The 27,511-nt window shown below is 33.3% G+C and overlaps 1 protein-coding gene across 18 annotated transcripts in view; it reads right to left on the bottom strand.

The window, feature by feature from the left end:
* Positions 1-3,112: 3,112 nt before the first annotated feature.
* The window catches only part of LOC107992839 (protein muscleblind), a 455,871-nt gene continuing 431,472 nt past the window's right edge, over positions 3,113-27,511 (bottom strand). For 13 of the 18 annotated variants that reach the window (XM_062085025.1, XM_062085041.1, XM_062085044.1 and 10 more), the window contains one exon: positions 22,893-24,598. In XM_062085025.1, coding sequence (XP_061941009.1) covers positions 24,540-24,598 — 59 coding nt within the window. In that variant the 3' untranslated portion in view covers positions 22,893-24,539. Of the gene's footprint in view, positions 21,102-21,954; positions 22,040-22,892; positions 24,599-27,511 lie in introns of those variants that run through there. The other 5 variants (XR_009832635.1, XR_009832664.1, XR_009832642.1 and 2 more) reach the window with 2 other exon arrangements.

Below are 27,511 nucleotides of genomic sequence, written 5' to 3'. Positions count from 1 at the left end.
TTACGTAATATACATATATTATTTGAAATATTTTTAATCTTCAAAAATTTTCCTTAGTAATTTAAGTTAAATGAATTATTAACTTTGATAGGCGGTCAAAACTGAGGCTAACTTCATGCGAAATACCCATGGAAACATGATGGACGCCAAATAGCTTCCGGCAATGCGCAATCGCATCTTATCAATGCATTACCGCCACGAAATCGCGTGCATGAGGTGAACAGCATTGGAACGGATCGTAGTCTCATCCACAAGTAAAATCATATCCGATTGGTTAAAGCAAGTGCATTTCGATTGTTGCGCCAATCGCGACTGTTGCATACATAGTCTATAGATGCAGTGTGCTAGAACTTGCTGGGAAATGCGATTAATATGCCTATTTTACCAATGTGTATGTTCTCGTTATTAAAAATGCAAATTCCGGGAAACTTAAAATCAAAGAGAAAAATTTGAAATTAAAACAAATACTAAAAAAATAAAATATTATAAACAAATAATATTTTCGTTTGATTAAAATGCAATAATTAAGAAAAGTACATAAAAATTATTCATTGTTAATTGTTATTTTAAAATGATAAATAATAATCCTAATTAAATAACAAAAAGTTTTAATATTTCTAACTAAATTTCAATATATTTAATACATTAATTAAAATTAATTTTAAAATAATTCTAATTAATTAAATAAAAAATAAGTAAAAATATGTGACACTTATAAATATATGAAATTTAAAATCAATTGATTTATATATTCTTTAATAAGATATTTGAAAATATCTTTGAAAATATAGGACAATCCTAATAAGTAGAATAGTTCTATTGATCAGACATACTAACTAGACAAGATAGAACTAAAATTTAATTAAAATTTTATATCCTACATTATATATAAAAATATAAAATGAATCAAATAAGCTCTATTAAAATTTTTAATCAGTAGATTTGATGAAAAAGATGATAAAATGATTAAATATTGGAAATTTATGCATCTTTTAAATATATAAAGTTTGCAGAGCAAAGATAAACAAGAAGATGAAATAGTGGAAAAAGGATAAAGATAGAATAAAAATTGTACAATCAGCACCATCTCTAGAGTGCTACAAATAAAACATAAATATTGTCAAAGAGAGCAAAGAATAGGTAAAAGATATGGTAAGAATTAATTGCCAGCACCATCTCTTGAGTGCTATTAAATATATTTTTTCAAAAACAAAGTAAAGTAAATATTCAAGAGATGGCGCTGATTGTGAATTCTTATTCTATATCTATCCTTTTTCTACTATTTGTTATCCTTGCTTATTCTGTTTTATTTGTGGCACTCTATAGATGGTGCTGATTTCCGAATTTTTATTCTATCTTTATCCTTTTCTCAGTATTTGTTCTTCTTCTCTATCCTTTCTCTTGGCTTTAATCATAGACTTTAATCATAGACATTGGCTTTAATCATATGGATAAATTGAACACACTTTCATCAATTTTCTTTTTTCATTATGTTCTAATTTTTAATCTAAAAAATTTAAATATTATATTCTCGGCTTCAAAATATATTTCTAAGATATACAACTTATATACAAAATATAATATGTTCTGTATATATTTAGAAAATAAATTAAAAATAGAAAAAAATTTTATTTTTTCAGAATTTTACTTTTCAATATTGTTCAATAATCTAGATAATTATTACATATAAGGAAAAAGAAAAAGTATGTTATAAATTTTACATAATGTTTATTATTTATAATGTACTCAGAAATGTCGGGCCTCAACCAGTGGGCCTTCTCTCTCTTTTTTTTTTTACTTTTTTCTCTTTTGACATATTTGATTAATAAACATCACAATGTTAATTTTTTTTTCCTCTAGTCCATACAGTTTTCTCTTTCATCTTTTTCTTTCTTAATTTTCTTCTCTCTCTATTAAAAGTGACGCGCAAGCTGCTCGTATCCGTTTTATCTCTTCATGAGAATTGTAACGCTGAGACCTAACACTTTTATCGATTTTGGTAGCGCCACATGTAGAATATTTCATTTTCTTCTTTGTTTCTTTTTTACTCTTCTTTTTTTTCTTTCAATTTTATTTTTATTCTCGTTGAATACAATATTAAAAATTAACGAAACAAAATGAATAAATTTCTAAATTTCTCTTCTTTCTTTCGTTTCATTCTTTCATTGTAACAATTTATCTTATTTATCATTTATTTTTAAAACAATAAAACAATAATGGATTATCACGTAAGAAATTAACTCGAGAATGAAAGATATCTCGCTACAAATCCGTCACGAGCAGATTGTGCCTCGCAAAAAATAGATAATTAATCCAGTTCTTGATTCCTCATCCACAAGTTCAACATGCCAGCATATTCGTATAATAAAACATATATACATATATATGTAACAATTGTATAGAAAAAACAAAACGGAAAAAGAACAAAAATGAAAAAGAAACACATAATATTAAAAATGATTTACTATTTTATATTAGTAATTTATATTTATCGCAAAAAACTGTATTCGACGAGATGGAATTTTCTCTCATTCCCCCTCTCTTACTCTTCCTTTCTTTCTAATCATTCTATCTCTCTCGCTCGCTCGTTCGCTCGTTCGATTTGTTTTGATGGCCAATAATAATATAATATATATATATATGTATACATGTATACACATATATATTGTATATTTGAAGCATAAGTGCATTCGATTAAAATACAACTTAGCATTAATAATTTCACGTATTACAAAAGTTATCGTTGAATATGAAACAACTTGATGCGAAGATTAGAAAAAAACGCATCATTTATTTTTTTTAATATTATTTTTATCTTCTCTTTCTCTCTCTCTCTCTCTCTTTCATTCGCTTTCACTCTCTAACTCTTTCTCTCTCACTTTTTTAAAACTCTTTTATTTTATCCTTCTTTGTATTCTCTTTATTTCTTTTTCTTTTTGTCGTCTGTTCTTATTTTGGGCCGACATTTTAAAAGTATGTGAGTAAGTGGGCATTAAAAATAGGAAAGAGAGGATATTAGGATATTATTAAGAGATATTTTTTACTATCTCTTTCTTTCTTTCTCTCTCAAGGAGAGCGGTAAGGAAATTTGGGACCAGGAAATTGATTTTCCTTTTCTCTTTCTTTTTTTATTCATATTATAGTAACCAACCACCCCCACTGTACACGCTTCTGCTCGACTCTTCGTCCTCTCATGGACATTGAAAAATTAGGATACGCAAATGTCGAGATCGAAGAATGAAATTCGAAGGGGACGATAGCCGTACATGGGATATCTTAGATCCCTTCATTACCGATCGACGATAGTCGACATTAATATCATTACAGCATCATCTACGTCTCTCCTTCGTTTTATTCTCCGATTCGACCAATTGAAAATATGTCGTAGCTCGGTCGCCGAACGTTCGCGATTTGGAACAACGAGGATTGTCCTTCTCTCACCACTCTTTCTCATTCTTTTTCTTTCTCTCTCTCTCTCTTTTTCTCTCTTTTAACCATTCTACTTACAAATATTTGCTCTCTTTTTCTTTCTCTGTTAGGCGATTAACAACATTCAAAGTCTCAGCGACATGAAACAACGCGCGAGGATCGAACTTCCGAAATATCGTTCACCACGCGATTACCTCTGTATTCGTCGCGTTACTAATTTTACAATTCATTAATTCACTTGTTACGACGTATCTTTTTGCAACGCCTTCGTTTCACTCTCTTGTTTCCATCTCTTTCATTTATCATCTTTTTTCCTGTAAACATGATACATTCTTGAACACAACGAGATCATGACGCGAATGTAAACCGTTCGACGACCGATCAACGGCTGCAAGCTAAGAAAATCGGCACGGAAGCGATAGTGGCGCACGGGTACGTGACCATTCTTTTTTTATTATTTTTTTTATTTTTAAAGTTCTCGTTTATATTAGGAATCGAAGGGGGACTGAATATACTCGAAAAACCTTGGTAAAAATATGTGCCGTGACCCCGCGCCACTCGGCTCGCCGACGCTTCTGGCCCACCTTAATTAATTTCTTTTTTTTTTTCGTTTTTTTTTTTAAAGTTTTTTGTTTCACCTGTCTTAATCTCCAAACACTTCGTTCGGCCGTTGGCGCTATACGAAATGATCAGTTACAATATCATATTATATATATAATATATATAATATATAATATAATATATATATTATATTCTACATTACATTACTATGTTCGAAAAATAATATTACAATATATAGTGTATGTTGTTATGTGTATTATCATATTAATATTTTTTTTGTTGTTTTGTTACTCTTCTTATTCCTCCTCTCCTCCACGATAGTAACGCCTCGCTTTTTTCTTACTTATCGCATTTTTATCTCTCTCTCGCTCTTTCGCTTGCGCTCTCTCTCTCTCTCTCTCTCGCTCGCTCGCTCTTTCTCTCGTTCTCTCTCTCTCTCTCTCTCTCACGCTCGTTCTCTCGCGCAAATCATTTTCGTTTTCTCTCTTTCTTTCTCTCTCTCTCTCTTTTTTCTTCTATTATTATGCGCGGTAATACCTAAAATTTACAATTAGTTCATAATCCGAAGACGACGACGATGCTGCTGAGAGGGCAAAATAGAGAGAAATCTCGCTTATTATTCGTTTTCCCAGAGTTGCATATTTAACGTGTCTCCGGTGACATGTGTGTCATGTGTGTCCTCTGTATGTGTATATATGCATGTATACGGTCGTATAAAATTATTATTATTATTATTTTTCATGGCTAAGTCTCGATACGATACAAACGGCGCTTGAACATTTTTCGTTTAGAAAAATTCGTTTCGCGTGAATCAACGAATCACAGTGGAACAGGACGGGAACGATCGATTCGAGCCAACACGGTCCCCCAACACGGCCGTCGAGTTATCGAATCTCGATCGTTCTGGCCGTTCGCTATCACGGAATGCCCTAGAAGATTCATCTTCACCGTGGAACCATTTGTGTCTTGCTTCTCTCAGCAGTACGCGCGTGTCACTAAATCCATTTGGTGTGTGTTGTGTGGATGTAAAACCGCTAGGCGCTTTTCTCTTTTCTCTCATTTCTCCTCGCTTTTTTTTTCTTTTTTCATTTTTAATTTGAATAACAACCATTTTTTTTTTAAATTTGTTTTACTAAATATATCACAAACTGCCGGTGATTAGTGTAGCTATCGAGCTCGTGCCAAAACCGTTTATTTGCTTCTTTCGTTGGTCTATAAACCACGATACGCGATGATTGGGTCAAAAATGACCTACGCCAGTAGATCCAAATTTTATCTAATTTTCGTTTATTTAATCAATATTATTACCGATTGCGAAATCGATTAGGTCAAAAATAACCATCGAATACAAAGCAAACGTTCGTATCATTCGTGTATTTTTTGTTTCGTTATTTCGTTAAATGAGTGTTTTTTGAGGATGAAACGAATACTTTTTTTTAATACGTTTTGATTATATTTTTTTGTTTTCTCTTGAATAAACGCTTTTTGGCACGAATTCTCAAGCTACCACCGGAAAAATATAACGTTAAGGGATTACATGTTAATAGTTACATCACTGTCAATAGACGCGCAGCTCCGAAGGATTCTCCACGAAATATCATGGAACCGTTCGACGAAGAATCCTTCGGTCTCGTCTCCAACGTACGGTTAGTTTTAAGTTGTCGAACTAGTAAATTTTTTTTATTTTCCGTTTTATTATGCTGCCACAGAAGATTCTCCTTTTATTTTTTTTTTTTTCGTTTTCGTTTATTCGTAAACTGTAAATACCTTTATAAATTCATTACCTTAAAAGTATATATATTTATATATATATTATATTACGTAATAATTTTCGTTTCGTTTTGTTTTTCATTTTCTTCCTTTCGCATTGCTCGTTTTTTTCTTCTTCTCTTTTTTATCGATAGAATCGTCGCGGATGCCTAATAGAATCGATTTCGAAATTTTGAATTTTTTTTTTTTACTTTCCGTTCGTTCGTCAATTTTCCATCTTCGATTTATTCATCCTTCCACTATCGAAAAACTTTTTTTTCTACTCTTTCATTCTTTTCTATTTTCCATTTTCTTATTTTTTTATTCGTATTTTTTTCTTACTTTTTTTTTTTAGAAAACTTGTAGTCAAGGGGGGCGACCGTGTTTCTTAATTACGTCGGAAGGACGTGACAGAGGTTTCGGGGGAGTAAAGGACAGAGAGGAAACCAAGCAATTGTCTCGAGATATTACAACAAGTAGAGGTATAAGTAACACCGGATTAATTCTGTTTCATTCGAGGCTATACAGGCATTTTGTTATCATTTTATATTTTTTTTTCTTTTTTTTTTTTCTTTTTTTGCCGTAGACACCGCGAAAAATGAATGGAACACTAATACGTTCAATATGGCCGACATTGGAACACTCGGAGAAAAAGTGTTCGAACGAAAGTTTTTTTTTTTTTTTTTTTAAATGATGCGAGTCGAGCACCCATCGAGCATCGTTGTCGAGTTAAAAACGTTCACAATATATCGGCGTAATCTTTTTCTGATTTCACCGTATTTTTCCACCTGGTCTGATCGGTGACCGGTTGAACTGAAATTGAAATATCTTCGAATCGGAATCTAAATAAAATCGATCTGCTTATAAAGAGAAAAAAAGCTGTGGCCTATTGAATTGAATTTGAATTTTTGAATTTTTCGCACGAGGAACACTTTACCAACTAGGAACCTATTCATCAGATTGCGCTGCGAGCGTCTGCGTAGTCGTGTGTTTTTAGTTTCATTTTAAGAGGAGAACGCTTAGTAACTAGAACTGTGTATCTGGAACTATCGATGCGAAGAATCTATCATTGTCTATCAAGAATAAAAGAAAAACTTTTACTGATCGTATTAATAATTTTTTTAACGTGTTGACTCTATAGAGATCGAAGCCACCATGACGATACAAAGATTTAATATTTTCTTCGCGGTAGGGTGAAAATAATTTTACTTATTTATTTATTAAATTTTTTAGAACTAGTTTAAAATCTAACAAATATAAATATACAATTGAAAGACTCGAAAAAAAGAAAAAAAAATTTTCGATATCTTTTTCGAGAAGAAAATTAAAATTAAAATTAATTTTGCCAAAAGTATCTACATATTCGATAAGTTTGAACGATTTTCCCACCGAATCATCTAATTATCACTGTGTAATTATCACAAATACCGAATAACCTCGAGTCAACGTGTTAAAAATCCCTAACGACGAAGTATAAGCCGATATTTCGAACTTTCTAACGCGAATTTCGAGTAATTTGGGGGATCGATATCGAAGAACGTGTTTTTTAAGACAGCAACGATAAAGTGGGGCCTCGACGCGGAACGGGGGGGGGAGGGCATTCGAAACTAGCGATCAGCAAAAAGTGACACCGTGCAACTTTCTAAGCGGCTATCTATCTCTAATAGTATACAAACATTGTGGGCGATTAATATTACATACTACATATAGATATAGATATATTAATAATGACCATCGTCTAATTGTAGCGTAGCTCAGGCGTGCGCGTTTGCATACGTATAAATGACCAAGAACATCTAACTAACACGATTTCTACCACGATATAATAACTCGCGTATCTGTGTGTTTAGACGTGTGTAATAATACGTATGTGTATGTGTAATATGTGTATTATTATGTGTATATATATATATATGTGTGTGTGTGTCCCTTTATGTATACACGTCAGATCAGAAAAAGTCTAGAGAAGCGTTTTCGCAATAGGCGCAGAAGCTCACACGTGAAGCAAGGGAAAACACGAGCACTCGTTTTGACGTTTGTTTCGAATAAATCGTTGTGCGCGTTCGTTCACCTAATTCGTTCAGGATTATAATCGATTAGACGATCTGTATGTTGCGATGACACGTGTTCTATCTATCTATCCTAGAGTTGGCCATCCTATATCCACGAAGCGTCGCGTCAAACATGAAAACACGTAATCGCTTGAAACGCTTTCACCGAGTCGAAGGAACTGCGTCGAAAGAGCAGTGCGTCGTGATCATTTTTTAAAATTTCCCGCCGAAAGAGTGGAGCGAGCGATTCCAAGCCTCCTTTCGACACGGCGTTTCAAATGGACGATGTACAAAAGGCTCGATGTAATAAGGTTTACAAGATTTCCACTTGAACAACTTGAATACCAGTTTCTCTTTCTCGTTTTTTCCTCATTTCCCTCGAATAAGATTCACGGGTGATTAATTATTAAATGATAATTATTCAACGTCCTCTTTGTCTAAGTCGCTAGCACAGAAGAAGCGGGGGGTTAGAACTTTAATAGTTTGCGTTCACTTCGACGAACGAGGGTTCGATATTCTTTTTTTCCTTGTTTTCCTTTTTCCTTTTTTTCCTTTTAGTCGTAACGAAGATCAAGAAATGTGTGTTTCTGGGCAAGGGTGGGGTATGATGGGGACCAGATGTACGAGAGGGTATCCGTATTTTTTTATTTTTATTTTCTTTGTATCGCTCTTCGAAATATTTCTCAAATGGACGTCTCTTTCTGCAATCTTTTTAGTTTGTTGAAAAAACGGCACAATTGCGTGTGTGTTTTTTTTCCTGTTTCTTCTCTCTTTGTTTCTTGTTGTTTTTTCTCACTTTTTCTCGTTCAAGACAAGGTATATATATACATATATATATACATACATATATGTATATATATGTATGTATATTCGTCTGTAGAAGATCCTGCACCGGAGAGCAAAGAATGGAAGATGGCTGTTTCTCGCGGTGCGCGCGCGCGCGTGCCTCTGGCCCTCTGTGGTCTGTTGACGAGGAAACTATGTTAAAGGAAGCTAACTATGTTCTTCTTTCTTTCTTCTTCTTCTTCATCTTCTAACCTCGTTTTTCCATCGTTTATTTCATCTTTATTTATTTATTTTTTTTTTCGTTTATTCCTTCGATTTATTTCATTTATTCCTCTTTTAAATACGTCTACGTTATCTAAAATCATGTTTTACCTTTAAGTAAATGTAATTATTTAGCGTTTATTTATTTATTTATTTACTTCTTTTTTTTTATTTTGTTTGCTCGCTCGTTATTTAGAGAGTACTTTTTTCCTTGTTAATAGTTTTTTTACGTTTTATATTTAGACACTAAACGGTTACTTGGGCGTGAGATCGAATATCGTCTCCGCTCTCGTCGCGGTTTTTTCATTTCAAGAAAAAAATTGAAGGACGTGAAGGAGTGATGTAACCGAAGTGGTGTGAGCGAGGAGGTAGGGGAGTTTGGTTAAGGAGGAAGCAAAGAGAGAGGAGGGGGGAGGGGAGAGAAGATTCGGAGGAAAGAAGAAAATGGCGGAAAGAAGGGAAAGAACGAAAGCGGACGTAAGAGTTCGTCGTCTACCTTGGCGGAGATTGTTTGTATGCGGTTGGAGGATTTCCCGTTTCGTTGTACGATAGAAAAAATGGACAGAGTTGTCGGTCAATCAAAAGGATAGACGTTTCTATACGTATTTCCCTAATTAATCTCATTTCCTCTTATGTTTATCTTATGTTTTGCTCGTCGTCCGTGTTCGTAAAGGAGAAACGGCGGGCGGCCGCGACGGATTTCAAAAAGTCTTTCATTTTCTAAAATCGACACACTAATGAGAAGCTTTACTAGGGCGTTTAGGCTGGAATACAACTAACATGCAATTAATCGAACCGGTAAAAGTTTCTTTTTTTTTTTTTCGCTTCGTCCACTACCAGCTAAGAATCTGTGTAATCTATGATGTTTTTTTAACCACTACGACTTTATTTATTTAATTATTTAATCGTTTCCCGTTTAATATAATTCTAAACTCGAAAAATACTATTTAATTCATTCGTTAGCTTAATTCTCGAGAAAAAGTTAGTTAATTCGTCGTTACGTGTTTTTTTTTCACTTTTTTCTTCTTATTCTTCTTTTTCTTCATCTTCTTCTCATTCACTCCCATTCTATCTCTTTGTTTAAACATCGAGGCTACCAATGTCGAACGCGTTTTATCGTTTTATTCTTTATTTTTTTTTTATTATTCCTATTATTCTGTTTTGTTCTGCTAGTTGCTCGTTTATCTAGAAATTCCAAGTTTGAAAACACGGCATGTGTGTATTTCTATATGTATGTGTGCGTGCATGTGTTTGAACAATCTTCTCTCTGCTACATTATTAAAAATCGAATCGAGGTATCTTTTCAGTAAACAATCTCATCTTTTTCATTTTTTTCTTTTTCTTTTTTTAAACAATCTGAGAAGAAAATTATCCATTTCAGGATGATAAACGGATATTCCAAACAAAAAAGGAACTTGAATTCTCTCGAAGAATCATACATCGATATTTTTATATATATTGTAATATATCGCGTGTAGGTACGAGATATGACTGTTCGAACGTGTATGCATGTGTTTGTATATCTATGTATATTTGTAATATGTACGTTTTACAAGTGTATAACTTGTAAAAAAATTCAAATTTATTTCCATCCTTGATACATTTCATGAATCGCGTTCAACACCGTACGTTCGTCTTCTCTTCCATTCCATTCGTCTGGATCTTTCCATCCATCCTCCTGGGAAACAATCCGCTCTTGCGCAAACGACAATATTACAGGTTGAAGAAACAACACCTTTCACCTCTGCAGAGAAATATGGATTTCATCGTTTTCCATTCCCCGTCGAGTAAAACAAACACCCATTTATGTCAAGCATAAGTATTTCATTTTCTCTCTCCACTATTATTCCTTCTTCCTTTTCCAACAATCGTTTTCTTTTCTTTTTTTTTCAATTCAACGCTTTTGTTTCCTCTTTCCCTTTCCTCGCACAATTTCCCTCTTTGCGTCAACGGTTATCAAATATCATGGATTGAAACTTTGCCAAAAAAAAAAAAAAACTGTGACTTTTTCATCCAGAGATCCACCTGTTCCTCCGGTTATGTCTTCCTAGGGATAAGTTAATTTACATATTTCGTAATTAGCCCGCTTACCGTATAGAATAAAAGTCAAAAATATATCATCATTATATGTATATATATGTATATATATATATATATATATTCTTCGTTCTGTAATCTACCATCTATATTTAATTTACTCTAATGTACTCGAGAAGCGTGTACGCGCGACGCTATTTTTATTCCTTTCTCGTATTAACTATGGATTGAACGCGCATCCTCTATGTGCACGTTCGAATCCACATAGAACTAAAGCCCGTCATGCGATGTCTCCTTATACTCCGTCTATTAGCGGTTAGAACAAAATTCCCCTCGAGTGTTGCTCCATCCCTCCTTCGTTCTCGTCTATTAACGGACAAGCTTGCCCTTGATGTGGACGGTCTGTAGTATGTATTATATTTTCGGTATGTATATCGTTTGTTTACTCTCTTTCTCTTTCTCGCTTTACCTTCTACTTATCTGATTTTATACTTTTTCTCTTTCTCTCTTTCTCTCTTTCTATTCACTCGATATATCCGTGTGTATACGTTCTATCGACCGACCCATACGCCTTCTCTCTCTCTCTCTCTCTTTCTCTCTCCATTATTTTTCCACGGATTCCTTTTCAATCGGCAATCCACTTCTCGATACGGGCTAATGGCAATGATACTCCATTCGCGTTCCACGAGCCGTGGACGGGTTATCCGACGGCAAATCCGATCGGACGGACGTCCGTGTCGACAATTTCGGATTGGGATGGCGACGGTAGTCCAGTCGACGGTAGACAATCCGATTAAACGCGCGGCGAAAATATCCGTACGAATTCCCGGATTCGCACGCGTTTCGAATTTTTTTCGCCATTTCTGTTCGCTGTTTTCCATTTCTCTGCAGAGGGTCCTTTTCTCTCTCTCTCTCGTCCACGCCATTGAATCTTTCCATTTCCTCTCGGTCGTTTCTTGCCGCTCATTCTTGCCATTATCATTATCATCATCATCGTTATCCTTCTTCATTCGAGAATCGGTTTTTCGCTTCCTTCGGCTCCTTGTTGTTGTTATTGTTGTTGCTCTCTATTGTTTATTGGATATCTGGTTCGTTGGTTTTCTCGGCAGAGTCAAAAATGCGCGCAAGAAGCTAAATAGGTGGGTACACGCGAGCGATATGTTGCAGCAGCTAATTGAATGGTGGGACGCGATGGGAGACGAGCAACTGTGGATGCCCGATTTCCCGATTATTAAACAAAACGGGTGATAATTTGTTCGAGAAGTGAAGAAAATTACGTTTGTGAAAAAGGATCGAAAGAAAGTTTCGCGAAAAAATAACGATCTAAATGAAGTTATGAAATATATACGATTAATGCAAATTGAATAAATTGCATGATTCGAAACGTTAATCTAAATAAAAAAAAAAAATCAACGTTCAAATTAAATTAAAAACTTCGCGCAAATTGAGATATAATTGATCAGACGATTCGACAATTTGTTTTTTTCTTTAATCCTAAAATAATCCTAAACAATCTGTTAATAATAATTTGCATTCAGATAAATGAATAAATTTCATTCGTATGTAAAAAGAAGAATATCGATTATTAAAATATAACGCGGTTCACAGTTGCTCGACAATCACGTTACCGATGCGAACCAGGGTATATTCGTTAGCCACGCGAAACAGCATTCTTTGTTTCATTTAAAGCGACAGCGTATACAAATCGTCCTATGAGCCCGTCATCGCCGGGCAAAACGTTGGACAAATCATCGATCTCTACTGGATATAGATAATAAAAGAATCGTTGTGTTGCCTCTGGCGACACAGCATTCAGCGCGAGCAGATTCTTTGCGTTAGTATTATTATTATTATTATTATTATTATTATTATTATTATTATTATTATTATTTTTAATACGAATATAATTTAATTGTTTAATGTTATCGCTTTGTGATTGATTGCTTGCTGCAGCAGCTAAAACCCTTGACTCAAGTTGGGAAGCTTGAAACTCCGTTGTGAATTTTTTCTCATCGTATCTCATCCCTTTTCTTCTTTTTCCTTTTTTTTTTTTATTTTTCACTTTTTCATCTTTTTATCTATTTATTTCTTTTTTTTTCTTCGTTGACTTTCTCGCTCTCTTAATTTCTTTTTTTAATTCATCGTATTTATTCCTCTTTATTTCTCTTTCTTCATCTTGTATATCCTCTTATATTCCTATATACGTATATACACATATGTTGATTTTTTTTATCGTTAATTAATTACTTTTTTTTTTCTTTTAATCATTTTGACATATCTAGAACGATCTTAATCGTTATTACTCTAAGCGGTAGAGTAGTTAGCACTTTTCGTTTCTATTCCTTCCGTTTCTCTTTCTCCTCTCGTTACTGGCGTTTTTTTTTCTGCACTATCCGTTATTAACACTAATACTCTTGGTGTATTTATTACTAAGAACGTTTGGTATCGAAGGGAAAGACGGCTTTTTTCTTTTTTCCGCATCGTTTATCCTCAGTTTATTAATTCATTAGTTATTTCCTTATTCTATCCTCAGTTTCTTCTTTTTTTTTTTCGAAATTTTTAATGCCGTGACCGATTCGAGAAAAAGAAAAATCGAAAAAATATTCGTTGATCGACGCTAAGTCTTGGAATGGGAATTTTTAATCGTGGTTTTTGCTTTTTTCTTTCTTTCTTCTTTTCCTTCTGTAATAATCTCTATTCTTCGCTTCGAGAGGCGGGCAAACCTTTACTTTTATTATTTCTATTTATTCATTTATTTATTTTTCGTGCATAGTGGATGCATGATGGATGAAATTAAAACGAGTGAAACGTAAAATTCCAATTTGCAAAAAGGAATGGCAGCTGTAGGGACGAATTGTATTATGTAATATAATAACGTTTCCCCTATTCGAGAATTATTTATTTCGTGAGAAATGTTTTGGTTTGGCCCGCGTTCGAAGCAGAGGCATCGAATTTCACGTGAATCGGGAAAATTATTCGAAAAGACTCGCCTCTATACCCGATATTAGGATCACAATTGAAAAACGTCTCGTCACCCTATATTCATACGACGCTAGTGAACCACCTTTTTAATTATGGACATTCGTTTAATTATTGTACTTATAGTTTTTTTTATACATACAACTCACGTATTTCGTTATCATTATTTTTTTTTCTCGTTATCTAAACTCTATATGTATGTACATATTCTAGATGCGGGCACGAAGGAACTCGTCCGTCTATTCTATTCAATTTCCTTTCATTCGTCTATCGAACGTTTCTGCGCGAAAAAAGGAAACAAGATGGCGTATCTCAAAATCCTAAATGAAAATTGATATTCGTTTGGGGAGTAAAAAAAAAAAAAAATTAATCAAGATTACAATAATTTCATTGTACAGAATATGTCCCGTAATAAATAGGAAATATGTTTAAAAAATATAGTAAGTCTAAAAAAGATAGATATAAAAATGTATCTTATTTTATCTCGTTTACGAAATGTAATAAGTTTTGAATAATTTTTTAAATTTGTTATTTATTTTGTTCATTGTATTTCTGTGATCTACGAATAAAAATATGAATAATAAATGAGAAGAAAAATTAGATTTTATCCATTCTTCAAAATTTGTTCGAAATTTTAAAATATTATAATTCAAAATAAATTTATTATATTCTAGTTTAAAACAATTGATTTGAAAAGATAACCGATTTATTTATCTTTTTTGAAGATAATCAGAAACAAAATGACGGATTGTCATTTTGTTTGTCATCAAAAAACTTGTTGTATCTCGCGAACAAAGTCAAATGAAATATATATTTATATGAACTTCTTTCCTTGTTTCTCAGTTCATGAAAAATTTTTCCCACTAATTATGATTGTTTCTATACACGAATTATAATTCTAATAGAGAAAAATGATTTTATGATTTTCAAAAAAATAAAACGTGTTTAAAAAAAGAAAGGATAAATATAGAAAAATCACGTATCACGTTCGTAGGCGTATCATTCTAACGATCTTTTCTAAAGAAAAAAAAAAGACGTGTATACATCTTTACTGCTCTCGAAATAACGTTTTTATCCCTATATACACGAGTAATTTACAAGTGTCGAATCTTTCCCCTCTAATACCAACAATGACGTAAGAAACGTAACGAGAAAGAAAAGGTAAGGGAAGAATGAACGAAAAAAAGAAAGAAAGAAAAGAAAGGAAAAACGAAAAAACTGTCTGTGTGTATGTGTATACATATTTATATATAATATATATTTATATTTCGATTAAATTTCCTCTTTCATTTTCGTTTCTTTCAATTTTATTTCCAATGCTCATATATATTCGTCGAGCACTACCATTGTATCTTTTAACTTCTCTTTTATCTTTCTCTTTTTCTTTTTCTTCTTCTTCTTTCTTTTTTTTTTTCTTATGTACGTGTACGTGTTATGTGTCCTTTGATTCTTAAATGCTGTACAGGAACATTTATACTTGTTTAATCGTTTTAATCGCTCGTTCGATATTTTTTGCGTTTTTCACTTTTTGTATTCAATAATAATTATTTTTAATAACCTATATTTTATTTATAATACACTTATATCCTGTCAGTTAAGAGTTAATTTGTTACACCTATATCCGTTTAAATAATTAACGCTAATATTCCGTCTCTCGAGTTGTAGCGGTTAATTAATTAATTAAGATAGAAAAAAACATAATGTTAACAAATTTAGAAAAAGAATACGTGAAATATAATTGACGAGCTTTCTGGAAAAAGATTTCAGTTCCATTTTCTTTTTTCCCTTTTTTCTTTTTTTTTTTTTTTCTTTTTCTTTTTTCAATATATCTTAAATATAATAAAAAGACGATGATAATGAAATGGCGGTTGATCTTTAAATGGCGACTCCTAGGCCATTAAAAACTAATTAACTTATCTCTCAAAATTCATTTCTTTTCTCAAATATATATAACTCTTAATAATAATTATATATTAATGATATAACAATTTTGATAGAAAAAAAAATTTCTAAAGTATATAATATATATAAATTAGAGTCTTTCAAATAGATTTTTACATGATAAATAGTGCCGTTTTCCATAAAGCTGATCAATTTTTTAGAAAAAAATCGTCTTAGAAAAAACAAACGACGCGGCTGTCTCGCTGTATGATTGGGCTTTCATTGTCTTCGTGAAATCGTGCATGTCGGCTGCTTATATATTTGTATGAATGTGTATGTGTATGTGTGTGTGTGTATATATATATATATATGTTTATTCGCGTGTATAGACAAGTGAAGAGAGCGCGCAAAGGACCCTGGCCCATCTTGAATAATGACTAGCTCAACAACGCGTTTTCTCGTTTGCAATCTTAAATCCCGGGAGAGGGAGGGGGAAGGAGGGAGAGCGGGATGGGGAGGATCAATGAACTGATTCGCTCTTTGAACGGCTTGGTCGGGAAAGTAGGTGAAAGCCTTTCCTGGACGGTCATGTTCTTTTTTTTTTGTTTTTTTATTTTGTTTTCTCTCTAAAAATGTAACCGAACTTAAGAAAAAAAATTAACAACAAGAAAAATAGTCAAGTAATAATAATAACATTAATAATATAATAATAATAATTAGGTAATAATTAGGTAATAATAATTATTACAATAATAATGTAATAATATAATAATAATAATAATAATAATAATAATAATAATAATAATATAATAGTAATAATCTTAATAACCTTAATAATAATAAACATGGAAAAAAGTAACGCGAATGAAAAAAAAAAAAAATTCTTCGAAAAACAAAAACTTTGCAAATTGAAACAAAGTAATCGAAAAAAATTGAAATACTCTTCATTCAAATTGAAATACTTTTAATCTCTCGATTCACTTTTTTCTCACTTTTCCTCCTTTCTCTCTTTTTTCTTTCTTCCCTTTTTTTTTTTTTTTTTTTTTTTTGTTTCAACTTAATCCCTGGTAGAAACGACTATAACGCATCGCGATATAATACTTTTTTGCTTTTTCCCCCTTTTTTTGTATTTACGTATGATTCTGTCGCTGCTACGTTTTCATCACGCGTCGATTGCACTGTAATTTTTTACTTTCATCTCTTCATTGTTAAACGTAACCGGAGGGAAGAGGGGGGAGAGGGGAAGAAAAAAAAGGAAATGATTAAAAACGATTATAATAAAATAACGTTGAAATAAAATTCATAAAAGAGGGGATACGGGGAGGATTTAAATACTAGTACGGTAGGATATATCGATTAACATTCCTATCTATCTATTTATCTATTTATATAAATTGTATTTTATATATATATATATATATATAATATTTATATATATATATAAAATAAAAACGAATATTAATATAGTTAATAACATGAAATATAAAGACGGGGGGCGAAGGAGCTTCGACAAAGTGTAAAAACGTGTAAGAACGACGAAAGACTTTGTTACCGACGGTGGGTCCTTCGCGCGGCACGCGGGAAATTCAAATCGATCGAACGATCGATCGTTCGTTATTAATCGCGATCAATCATAAAATACATATTTCACGAAACTTATCGCCTATAAAGAAACAACTACTTGGAAACAGAGCACGTGATCGAAAGAAATATAATGATGAAATAGAATTTTTTTTACATTGGATTCGTTTCACGAGCAGCGATCAATATATAAAACGATTTGTTTTTCGTGTCACCTTTTCGTGCCATCATTCGTATTAAATCTCTCTCTTTCTCTATTTCTCTCTAACTATCCTTCTTTCTATCTATCTTCTGTTCTCTTTCTCCTCTTTTTTTCTTTCTATCTCTTTTTTTCCCCTTTTGATCTGCTTTGATCTAGCACGCACATCCTTCCTCTAAAAAATTCCATTACTTCTTTAATTAAATATAATTTTTCTCATATATATTTGTCATATACATTTGTCGTAATTAGTTAGTACTTAAATAGCGTTTACTCGCCTAAGAGTGTATTGATTTTCGGCGTTTCCTTTCGCGGAATGGAGAGAGAACGTAAAAGTAATAAAAAAAAAAAAGAAGAGAAAAAAAAAATATCGATTAAAAATTCATCTCGAAATTGGAGAGTCGCCGGAAACCACGTTGTAAGGCTTCGTTCCTTCGTTTCGAAGGAGATATTTATTTTTTTTCTTTTTTTTTTCCCCTCTTTATGTATATATTTATATATTTATATAATATGTGTAATATATATATATGTATGTATCGTTTCGTCGTTTCATTTACGATCGAATCCTGTTCTATAATCAATATTTCGCTGTTTTCTCTCACTCTCGCGTCGTTCGTTTTCCCTCCTTCGACTTATGTATATATTTATATATATATATATATATATATTATTATTATTATTCTGTTTAATTTTTCGCGAAATCAATGCCTCCTGGCGCGTGTGCACGTACGCTCGATCGATCAGGTGATCAGGTGCGTGCACACGCGCAATTATATCGATGTAGAAACAAAATATCAGTGAATTTTTCATTTAGTGTATATACGAGTATAAAAAACTTCGTTATTCGTTATATTGGGGGGTCAGTTTTTACTTTTGAATGCGCAGTGCATCCCTTGAAGATTTTTTTGTCATGTCGAGATAATCGATTGCTGATAGACTTATGGTCGAACAACCCTTCTGATATTAATCGTTGATTTTATTCAAATGTATATAAATTAACTCGGTGAAAATATACAAATATATATTTTTTTCTTTTTTCTTTTTTTTTTTTTTTTGAAGATTCCAGTTTCTGAAATCTTTTCAATTAATAATTAATAATTAATTAATTAAACAATTTGTGAAATAAATAATCGAATATCTTACATCTTAATAAAATTGAACAATAATACTGTAATGCTAAAAAAAAAATCGTTCATTCTCTAGAAATTCTTCTTTTCTAGAAATCTCTCTCTCTCTCTCTCTCTCTTTCTCTTTCCCTCCCTCTCTTTCTCTCCCTCCCTTTCTCTCCCTCCCTTTCTCTCCCTCCCTTTCTCTCCCTCTCTCTCCCTCTCTTCCTTTTTTTTAACATCTTACTACTTATCTAAAAAACTATACACAATAATATAAATATTTTTCTCTTTCACTTCTCGTAGGAACCAATAATCATCATTAACCTTTTTTCCCCCAAAACAAGAATGACTTGAACAGTCGGAAAATGGCTTTGAAAGGGGAATTCCTCGATACGATACGATAACGGTATCGATTCGGCAAGAGATAATAAAATGAACGGTAGCAACATCAAAAGAGTTAAATTATTCCATAACCGATGATATATCAGATCCACTGCAAAGATCCGAACAAGCCTAATACTCGTACGATATGAATTCGTTCGATTGGCACGAACGCGAAGAAATTTTACGATCCCGCAACTCGGGATATACTCGGTTTCCCAGGGGATCGTATAACTTCTAACCACGTTTCCCTCTGTATGCATAGTACGTAGTATATAATATATGTACACATAATGGTACCAAGATCTTACATGGAACATCAACCGCGATTCCCTGTTTCTCTCTTTCTCTCTCTCTCTCTCTCTCGAGAACGTGTCTCGCGATGAACTGGTAAATTCTTTTCAATTTATTCCCGATCAGCGATCGCGTGGAAGAACACAGAAATCACGAATCGAATAAGACACTCGAGGTTAATGGAAGTTTTCCACGGAAATGGGTGTTTCCGGAAATTGGAAGGTGAAGTGGATATAATTGAAGGGGGGGGAAAAAAAAGAAGAAAGGAAGATATTGAAGCAAAAAAGAAGTGGTGGTGATTAATAACGGAGAAAGAATCTCAAATCGAGCGAAACAGAACTCGATGGAAAAGCTTTAGACGATTAAACGAATACTTTGAAGCTCGATGGATTTTTTTTGAAAGAAAAAATTTTCTCTAAAATTCGATTATTTCGACGTACTCGTACTCTTGTTTTGCCTCTTTTTCGTGGAAGTGTTAAGAGAATTAGAGAGAAAAAAAAAAAAAAAAAGAAAAGACAGGATCAAGGAAGACCTCGTGTACCGTCGGCCACTCGAGTGTACGTTTCTCTCGCTGATCTTCGACAATTCGACGACCACTCGATGCGTCCATCCTACATAATCACGAATATTGCACTCAATTTTGTTCGCGACTCATTCAACGAACAAAGTAATCTTAATTAAACCAGAGATAATCCGTTTAATTAATACCGTTATCGAGTAACACGTTCCCGAAAACGGGCGAAACGACGATCATCTGACCGTCGAAAGTGATTCAACGAAAGTGAAGGACGAACACATTATGCGCGCAAGGAGGAGAAAATAAATTGGCGGAGCCAGAGAGAAACATAATCCACGACGAACGAATTTAGCGTTTCTTTTCATTTCGTCATTCGTTTTTTGTTTCATTTATTTATATATTCATTCATTTATTTATTTATTTTCTTTTTCGAATGCGCGTTTTTCATCTTCAAGGGATAGCACGAGGAGGGAGGGGGCGAGAAGAAGAATGGGGACGAAATTCGTACCCATTCTTTCCATCAGCCATACTGGCTGGATATCCATACGAATTTCGTTTCTTCGATCCGCCCCTCCCTCTTTGATCCGCGTTCGATCACGCTCGCCTTTTCTCCCGATCTCTATCTAGCTCGACGAAAACCTACGTATCGGAGGAGATTCGCAGAGGAGGATGAAATAGAATCGAGTCGATCCTTCCTGCGTCACCGAAGACGACGACGACGACGACGACGAAGAGAACGACGAAGACACATTGAAACACATATGCATCTCTCTTGTTTCTCCTTGTTTCGATCTTGCTCGATGTGATCATCAAGGCCGTTTTTACGAGAAGCTCTCTTGTTCTTTCCTCCTTTTTTTTATCCTTTTACTTCCTTTTACTATCTTTCTCTCCGTTTCTCTCTCTATCTATCTGTCTCTTGTCATCTCTCTTCCATTTCCTCTTATTTATTTATTTTTTTCTTTCCTCGTTTCGTCGTTTTCCATTTCTTCTTCCCTTTCGATCCCTCGTCGAGTATCTTCAAATCTTCTCTCAAGACTTTTCTCTCCCTCGTCCGCTCCATCATCTGCATCTGTCTGCCGGTTGTTCTATCTCCTCGCCTCGTCGTGATACACACATCCGCTAAACGAGAAGGAGTAACTAGGGCGTCGCAGGCGATGTGATCGCCATCAAGGGCGCTGGCGGCAACGCGACCGGTATGTGATAATATTTACACTGGGGTCGCATGCACGCGCCCTTCACTGCGTCCCTGCACACGGTCACGCGATTCTCGATCACCTCCACGTTTCCTGGAAAAATTGGATTGATGAGTTAGAGAGTGGAAAACAAATTTTTTTTCTCGAGAATCTCTCTCGGCTTCACGACGACCCACGCGAATGAAAATTATTTATAATTATATTACGATTATATTATGTTTTACGTATTCTTTTCTCTCTTCTTTTAACGAGCTTTTTGTTCGCAGCTCGCTTGAAAATATCCCTACGCATGATTGATTTTGTTAACGTTTTGTCAGCGATTCAGAACCAAATTGTAAAATTTTTAACGGTAATTCGAGTAAATGGAGTAATTTGTTACTTTGATAAAGTTGCGCTCGCGTTCGAAACAGCGGTGACCAATAGATTTGTCATCGTGATCGTATATTGCGAACACGATCGTTTTGCGGTGGATGCGCGGTCGTCAACAGCGAAACGGCCGCAAAATACAAATACCATCTGACCAGAAAATCGATTCGACACGTAAGGAACGTATATACGTTCATAGAAATCAAATATAAGCTGTTAACAATTGCTATAATATTATCTGGCAATTTATTACTCGAGTTTAAAAAAAATACACACAAACGCTGTACACGTGACAGATATTTAATCCAATGCATTTAACGATACATAGTAACAGCTTACATTAACAGCGTACTCGTAACTCGTTTCGTAGCTAGAAAATCGTCAACGACATAACGAACAAAAATAGAATAAAACAAGAAGCACGAAATGAAAAGTGTAAAAGAAATATTTAACGAATCAAAGGAACAAGAAAAAGAAAGAAAAATATATATAAAAAAAAGAAACAAGCTTCATCTTCCATATACTTAAGGGAAGGGAATTAACACACCGCGCCACGTAGCGGTAAATCATGAAAACTCACCGTCACTGAGATGGATAAACTTGCAGGCGGGACGGTTGCACACTTGTCGATTAAAATCTTGGCACACCGGGAGGGTGTCCAGTAACTGAAAGAAAATGTGCCAGATACTTTTATTACGGACACTTGGACGAAATCGATCGCGAACAATAGTTACAAGGAAAAGGAGGAGGGGGAGAAAAAAAAAACAACTCTCACAGTGTCTCCCATCAGAATCACTCGTCCACAATCACGCGCGCCATTCACGCTACGTTTCACGCAACAGGGCAGAAGACAAGTGTCCCGTCTTCCTCCCCACAATCACACGCACACATGTTCTTTTTGAAAAATTCATTGGACACGCACATTCAAACTCATTTCAGTGTTAGAGCATATTCACGGTACATTACATGCTCTAAAAAATCGGATCGTATACGAATATTAATTAATTGCTACTTAAGTGCGCGAATAATCGACATATAGAAACAGATATCGTGAATTGATTTTTGTGAATTGATTTTCTTCTCTCTTACGAATTTTTTTTTTTTTTTCTTATTTTTCTTTTCTCATTATTATTTCTGAAGAATAATGGATTTAAGGAAGTCGATTATTCGCGCAGGTCGAATTAAGAGGAAAATTTGCAGTAGAACTTTTCTGTTTTCAAAAATGATCATTCCCTATTTCTATTTATCGTGACATTGTACTCTAAAAATTTAATTTCTTTCTTTTCTTTTTTTTTCATTTTTTTTTTTTCCACTAGATCATCGGGCAAGTCAATAAATCAGCTTGCTTTCACCGTGATCGTTTTCACGATACGACACGAATACACAAGTTTCAAAAATTGGTGAAATTCGAATGGGCGAGAACAAAGGACTCGTTTTTTTTTTTCTACGTGAACGGTTTGAGTCTATAATTATGGTAATCTTTTTTTTTCTGCTTTTTGCCATCTTTTCTCTTTTCGATTTACTTCTTTTTTTTTTTTTTTTTTTTTTAAAAAAGCATTTCCCAACACTTTGTGTGCAAGGAGCGTGCCTATAAACGAGGATCGTTTGATTCGCAAATTCTTTTTAATTAAAGAAACGCAACAAAGAGAAAATTGAAACGAGATTAAATCAAACGGAAAAATGATATTTTCCATTGGAATAAATTTAGGTTAATATATTGGCGCCAATTATTCTGTACACGATAACGGATAAATCGATCAATTTGCGAATCAAATGTTGGAAGCCCTCTTCTCAGCGGGCCATTCAGCACAACGACTAGACTGAAGATATCAATGTTAACAAAAATCTGTGTGTGTGGAATATAAAGGGAAGCAACGATCGTAGACTCGTCTAAACTGACCCCGTCCTTATTGTCTTTCTCACTCTCCCGATCGGGGAACGAGTATGCTGAACAGTGACATAAAAACGTAAAAAATCTGGCTGCAGCAGGAATGAAAAAAAAAAAAAAAAACAACAATTGTAATACGTAAAATACTGTTGTGTATGTATATATAATAATACGAGCACGATCGAATAATAATCCTTACTATATATTTCCGTCAATTCGAAATTTTTGTATATTATATTTCCCTTCTTTTTTTTTTTTTTTTTTATCCATTCTACGAGCAAAATATAAAGAAGTCAACTTGGAAGAGTTATCTCTAGCATTAAGGTAAAAAAAAAAAAAATAATAATAAAAATAAAAAAAATAAAAAAATAAAAATGAAAAAAGACGCAAGAAAATGCCAGTTCCAAATTGTCGAAACGAAAAAACTGAAGGAAAAAAAAAGGAATATTTTAATGATGAAAATAATAATAATAATAATAATAACAATAATAATAATAATAAAAAAGCCTCAAATGAAGCGAAAAATATCCGACAAGCTATACTACTGTCCGTTCCTTTGTTTAACCCCGAGCGAAAGTTGTATGCATATTATATGTACACACACACAGAAACACACACGTACACTCGAATCTAGGAAAAGATTATCTGATGTATGTGTATATATATATATATATATATATATATACACATATCTATATATATATATGTGTATATATATATATATGTGTATATATATATATATAAATGTATGCCCGAGAGAATATATGAATATAGACAAATGCAGCAAAAAAAATAGATTAAACATCAAATTCCAGAGAACTGATATCGGTGTTAGCAAAAAACGTTAGGTCAGAAGCGGTTAACAACCTACCAGACAGAGTATTATATATATGTATATATATTAAAAAAAAAAAAAATTAAATTAAAAAACGAAAAAAATAAAAGAGAAAATCGAAAAACGAGGAAAAGAAAAGAAAAAAAAAATAATAATAACAACGAAAAGGAAAACTGATAGAAACGAATCGTTTACTTAATAGATCAATTGTAATACAGAGAATTAAAACATTTAAATTTCGCGGGCGAAAGTAATACCATAGGCTCACCATAGAAGCGTGCAAAATATACGTGTAAATAACGAAGGAAAGGAAAAAAAAAAGGAATTGAAATGAATAGAAAACATATAAATAAAAAAAAAAAAATAAAAAGTAAAAAAAAATAAAAAATAAAAAAAATAATAAAAAGAAAATGCTGCAACTGGAATTAAACCTCTTCTTGATTTATAAAGCGATCACCGATCGAGTTTCTTCTCGTGTGTTACACAATAACCAATTAGAAACTGCAACAGAGAATAATAATATTGATGAAAAAAAAAAAGAGATAGGAAAAAAAGACAAAGAAATGATTGTAAACGAACAATCCTTACGCGTGATAAACAAGATATATCAAATGATAGTAAATAGCGAATAATGATGGTACAGATAGTATATACATATATATATATATATATAATTATATATATATACATATATATATATATATATAGAATAACGAGACTAATCGAATATAATAATCAGAAGAATAACGATAACAAGAGTAAGAATAATAAACTATGTAATAAACTTTTGCAACTGCGTAAGAGATAATTTGCTACAAACACAGAGTCTGGTCATGCAAATAATGGCCCGGGAGAAGGGGGGTTGGTTCGTTCTGCTTGGGTGATCGATCAGATTTCCCGATTCGATTAGATTCGATTCGATATTTCCTTCCTTCTTTTTTTTTTTTCTTTATCACTTTCGCATACCTGAGAGTATCGCGAATTATATCGAAAGAGAAAACGAAAAAAAAAAAAAAAAAAAAGAACAGGGGAGAAAGATGAAAATCCCCCTCCCCCGACACGTACGTTAGATTATTGAAAAGAACGATTAATCGCGAGATTTTTCAACAGATGGTAATAAAACAGAGTTCACGCAATTCGTTCACTGTGATGGTCGGCCGTTCGTTCAAGGGGAGGAGGATCGCGCGTAAGACGTAACGTAGCCCCTCCTCGTCACCCAAGCAATTCGTGTGCTGCCAAAAGCCGACTTGAGAGGACCGCCGAAAGGGTTTTTGGTTCGCGTGCGTGAATTATACAAGACTTAAAAAAAGACACACACATCCACTCACTACTAAAGCTACGTAAATAAAATAGAGAATAATATAGATAGATAATATAAATAGAATAAGAAAGTGGGATAGACAGATAGAAAGATAGGTTGGCAAAGTATATCCACGGTGGGCGGGATGGGTATCCACGCCAGCGAACCAAACCGCCCCCGTTGGTGGTGGCTGGACAAAAGTCAGCGGTTATTGGCATTCGTATAAAAAATGTGGATAAATGGGATAATGTTCGTATAAAAGCTGTCAAAAATTAATAATATTCTACTGCAAATAAGTTCAACACTAGGTTCAACTGCGACTCCGCAACCATAACAACAGAGCTGATTATATATATTACATATATATATGTGTGTAATATGCTCACGAATAAATCAAGTTTCAAACATGGAGGAAACATGTGATAAAAATGTTAAGGGGGTGGGGGGAGAGTATTTTAAAAAAAAAACATATATATGTGGAGATATGCTAATAGGTCTCTTTTCGAAGAGAGAGATTTCGTGTGAGAGGTAGAAAATGGCGGACAACCATGAATCGTCTGGTTTGTTCTTTCTTTCTTTCTTTTCTTATTATTTCTTTTTTTTTCTTTCTCTTTGATTTTAATGGAAAGCTTTGTCAATTCTGTTCCCTGCGATTTTGCATTAAAAAAAAAAAAAAAAAAAAGAAGAAGAAAAAAGAAAAAAAAAAGAAGAAAAAAGAAAAAAAAATATGGAGATTCCGCGGGCACGCATCTTTGATTCTTGGCCCCGATTTTTTTTACTTTTATACGTTATATTTTCAATTTTTTTTTTTTTTTTTTGATTATTATTTGTTTTCTCGGTTACGTAATGCGTCAGAAGCTCTCTATGCAAGCGACAGGATTGTTCCGTGTTTTCGATTGGCGACAGCGGTAAAATTAGAATAGTCTGGAGAGTATCCAGAGAGCGGAAGGAGAAAAAAGTGTTGCACGTCACGTGGAGAATCGTTTCGAAAATTGACAAAAACTGTTACTGCTGCGAGATGGCTCTTTTCTTTTTTTTTTTTTTTTCTCTCCTTTTTAGCTGCTCTTGTTAAAACACGCGTGTTCTGCCACGGTTCAATTTGGAGGATCACGCCATTGTCGTTTTCTTTTTTTTTTTTTTTATGGAATTCAACTTGATTGTTTTAAAAGAATCGCGCGTGAAAAAAGGGGGTTGAGATATATGCAGGCTGTATGATGGTAATCTGTAAAAATGGTCGTACAAATGAAAAAGGATGATGATTTTTTTTTTAACGCGAGTCGAAAATTTGGAACAAAATTTTTACTCGTGTAAATGTTTCTACCCGGAATAAACGGTTTCCGTAAGTCAATTAAATTCAAGATTAGTAAATGATGGTTTAAAATTATTATTTCTCTCTGGGCAACGTCGCATTGAACGTTAAAATGTTAAAATGGTTCGATATTAATCACAACAAATTATTGAAATTGATCGAATGAAATCAAACTTGATGAAATAAAATTTTTCGAACCGTAAAGTTAATTTATAATACGTATATACTCGATGAATTAGAATTTGATTACCATATCGGAATCAAATTTTCTCCAAGACGAAGCTTTTCACGAGAAAAATCTCGCGTCACGTTTTCGACTCGCATTTTTCACGCGTGAAAATCACCATTTCTATCAAATTTGTACGACAAAATTGATCAAATAGTGTCGGAGAAGATAACATTATTAGGCTCGCGAGTCTCGAGGTGGCTCGATGGTATTCGAAGCGAGATTGACACGCAACCGATGCTAATACAGGGACTATTAATATTAATATACATGCAATATACGTTCGGACATTACGTAACAACGGTCCATAACCGTGAGAGATTTGTCTAGTGCGATTAAAAAATTGAGAAAAAAAAAAAAAAAAGAAAAAAAAACAATAGATGCATAGAAAAATGGGGAGAAAGATATAAATTAATAATTCAATTATTTAAAGCGGTTTAGGGTACAGAAAATTAATATACAGGATGTTTCACGATGAATGTTGTTTGAAATAATTTCGATACTTTTTCGAGATAACGAGGACAAAGAAATTGTTTTTTTTTTTTCTATTATTTTTCGTGTAGAATTTGTTGAAATGAA

Source organism: Apis cerana, linkage group LG1, assembly GCF_029169275.1.
Source record: "Apis cerana isolate GH-2021 linkage group LG1, AcerK_1.0, whole genome shotgun sequence".
Taxonomy (NCBI): Eukaryota; Metazoa; Arthropoda; class Insecta; order Hymenoptera; family Apidae; genus Apis; species Apis cerana.
The sequence above is the reverse complement of the archived record's forward strand: the minus strand, read 5'-3'. Positions and strand labels throughout refer to the sequence as shown.